We start from the raw sequence: 3,731 nt of genomic DNA on the forward strand, positions 1-3,731 counted from the left end.
AAAAAAAAAAAAAAAAAAGAGAGAAAGAGAGAGAGACAGACAACTCAAAAATTGTCTGAAGATTTTAAGAGACCGCTACATGTCTGTAATCCCAGTTACTCTGGAGGCTGAGGCAACTTTAAGACCAGCGTGAACAATTAAGCAGGATTGTCTCCAAATAAAAATATAAAACTGTGCGTGGTGGTACATGCCTGCAATCCCAGAAACTCAGGAGGCTGAGGCAGAATGCTCACAAACTGGAGGCTAGCCTCAGCAACTTAGAGAAACTCTGTCTCAAAATAAAAAAAAAATTAAAAAGGGCTGGGGATTTCAGTGGTAAGGCATCCCTTGGGTTCAATCTCCAGTACCAAAAAAATTAAATAAATGAGGGTGATAATCAAAAAAATAAAGACTGGGGATGTGGCTCAGTGGTAGCGCCCCTGGATCAGTTTGTAGTGCGCGCGTGCACACACACACACACACACATACCACACAAGAGTTGGATAAAATTATCTTTTGATGAAAAGGGAGTATTGGGTTCTTAGGGAAATGTAAACTAAAACCACAATTAAATCATCATTTTGCCACTAAAGTGGCTTAAATCAAAACAGACAACGCCAAATTTTGATTAAACTGTAGAGTTACTGGATTAAACTGTTAGTGGGAGTACAAAGTGAAGAGAAGAACAATTACTTTTGAAGAAAAAAACATTTAAAACAAGCTTACCTACAATAATGGATAGATTTTAATATTGTAAGACTGAGAATGCAGCTCAGTGTAGAGCACTTGCCTAGCATTTGTGAGTTCAAAACCCAGCATCATGCAATAAATAAATAAAAGATTTCAATACATAGCTGAAATGGTCAGCTCAATAACAGAATGACAAAATGGAACTAGAGGAGATCCTAAGATAAATTTGATTAATATAAGCTAATAGGGTTAAGCCATTACATACTTAATCATTAAAAAGAATTACCTCTTTATATTCATTAACACAACTTTGGGAACAAAATCGCTTCTGTTGACCTCCAATCAGGATATTGTTTCCAGCATTTTTATTGGGCATATACTCTCCACACTGTTCACAGCAGTTCATTATTAGACCATTGGCCAATCTGTACTTATTAAAGCAATGGTTGCTGCATAGCTTGTGTGTTACATTATTAACACTGACTTCATGGCGAATCTAAAAGAAAAAACAAAATTAACTAAAATATATGAACCAGGTTAGTAAAAAAAAAAAAAAAAGAAAGGCAGTGAAACTAGTTTCTGTAAAAGAAACAAAGAACCTCTAGTAATATCTCAGGGAAAGAAACATTCAGAAAAAAAGATTAAAAAGCATTTCACTGTTCTTTCACTTTTTCTGTTTGTAAAATCAATATTCACAGAGAAAAAGCAATTCCCGAAGGCATTTAAGAATGACAAAACTGGGGCTGGGGTTGTGACTCAGCGGAGAGTGCTCTCACCCAGCATGTGTGAGGCGCTGGGTTCAATCCTCAGCACCATATAAAAATAAAGGCACTGTGTCCAACTACAATAAAAAAAAAAAAAAAGACAAAATTGGATTAGGAATTCTTTTTTTTTTTTTTGGTGGTGGGGTTACCAGGGATTGAACCCAGGGGTGCTTAATCACTGAGCCACATCCCAGCTTTTTTTGTGTGTGTGTGTGTGGTGTTAGGGATTGAACCCAGGGCCTGTGCACATGAGGTAAGCACTCTACCAACAAGCTATATCCCCAGCCCTCCATTTTTTTTTTTTTTGGAGACAGTATCTCACTAAGTTGCTGAGACTGGCTTTGAACTTGATCCTCCCTGCCTCAGTCTCCTGAGTTGCTGGGATTACAGGCATTCTTAATGTTATTAAGTTCACTTCTCTAGAACATTCATAGGAGGGGATATGGGAATAAACATTATCCATGGTCAGGATGGTGTGCCAGTGTATCTATAAGTAAGATAGTTCTCAATGTGGTAATAAATAAAATCATACCCTGATTTGCTCAGCTATTAGATCACCTGAACCAAATATAGTTAACAAAAACAGTATAAAATGAGGACTTCCCGAATGCATGTTTCTTCCTTTTCAGCAACTTGAAAGATGCTGAATCACTTAATTAGTGTTAAAGGAACAGAATGCATTCTGTTTCACATGTTCTTGTATTAAGATCTGTTGCTTCCCTCATGCTCTGAAACTACACTTTTCTTTAATGTTATTACTATGAACAGAAATCTACCACAAATTGTTAAATTATTACAATGAGTTCCATAAAAACAAATGTGTACTTTCCATACTACACATTAGTTAATAAGATAGTTCTAGTATATCCTTATTCCATCTTTTAACTTCGTGATATATATACAGGATATCTACATTAGACAGTAGAGCTTACAAGAGCACTTAAAAGTTACAATTATCCCTGTTAACCTAAATTAACAATTTAGGTATAAAATCCAGACCTCTGTTAATTTACTACAGATTGTACATCTTGACTTATTAAAAAATCCTTTTCTAAGATTCTGGTTGTCTTCATAGGGAGACAAAGATGTACAACAAAATTCTTGGAAGGATTTGCTTGATTCTACTGGAGTAACAATAGTAGCCTTCTTTGTAGGTGCATCTCTGAAACACAAAGGATAGACAATTTAAGACACCATTTCCTTTATTATTTTTTTTGTACTGTGGATCAAACCCAGGCCTCACACATGCTAAGCAAGCACTCTACCACTAAGCTACAGCCCAGCCCCAAGAACACTGTATTTTAACAAAAAGTAAAATATATGATTAATAATTAACATTTTCATTTATTATTATTTAACCCTAGGAATCAGCTATAACTTTTGGATATAGTAAAATCTAATCTTGGCTTCATTACCATGAGTTCCTAAATAACACAGAAAGAGAAGGTTCAAAGGTAAAAACACCTTTTGTAGCATAAGAACTTCACCAGTTGTTCAGCTTTGTGGAAACATTCAAACATGCTGGTAATACCTTGGCAGAAATAAGGTGTAAGGGAAAGAGAATATACTTCCATACCTATATTTCACTTTCTTGTTAAGCGGAAGCATAATATAAGAATTCATAGCTCTAACATACTCCAGGTTCATAAACTTTTTCAGCCTTCCAATTGCATGCAGAACATTTATTTTTATTGCTCATATTCAACCATATGGAGAAATGATACTGCTTACTTTTTACATGTAACATTTCGTGTCTTTCGAGCACGTTTATGAGAGAAGGAAGAAAGGCAGGTGGTAGAACAGAAGAGGTGAGCAGATCCTTTTCGTTGATAAGCTGTCTGTCCCTTCTGTAAAGGTTTTTTGCAGTTTGCACAAGTGATTTTAGCTGGTTTAGTAAGTTTTTGTTGGGCTGGAGGCTGGAAATTCTGATTAGGAAGTAAGGCCACTGGATATAAAGAATCCACCCCTGGCTGTTTCTGGTTACGGGGAAATGATGCTGACTGGGAGATCCAAGAATCTTAAAAATGAAAAACACAAGAAAAAGTTATGGAATAAATAAAATTCACATCAGACAAATATTTGAAATTTTCATTTAAGAATTTAAGAGGCAGCATACAAGCATGTGTTGAGGGTTGACAGCCTCAATGAACAATCTAGGATAACTATTCACTTCATATTCCAAGGGAATGATATTTAATTGTGCCAACAATTAATCATGAATACTAGAATTGTGTAATGCTATAGCCATCAGTTATAAATCAGACTTCGCAGGTTCAAACTAAGTTGTGGGCTGGGCAC

At 35.6% G+C, this 3,731-nt stretch overlaps 1 protein-coding gene across 1 annotated transcript; it reads right to left on the reverse strand.

Annotated features, from left to right (window-relative positions):
* Positions 1–373: 373 nt before the first annotated feature.
* On the reverse strand, positions 374–3,451 carry LOC107134711 (zinc finger MYM-type protein 5-like; the record flags this gene model as incomplete). Its single annotated transcript, XM_015476767.2, has 3 exons — positions 374–1,165; positions 2,433–2,595; positions 3,165–3,451. Coding segments are annotated over 3 exons (681 nt in total), but the record flags the coding sequence as incomplete, so codon positions are not given.
* Positions 3,452–3,731: the final 280 nt, after the last annotated feature.

Source organism: Marmota marmota, unplaced genomic scaffold, assembly GCF_001458135.2.
Source record: "Marmota marmota marmota unplaced genomic scaffold, marMar, whole genome shotgun sequence".
NCBI classification, from domain to species: Eukaryota; Metazoa; Chordata; class Mammalia; order Rodentia; family Sciuridae; genus Marmota; species Marmota marmota.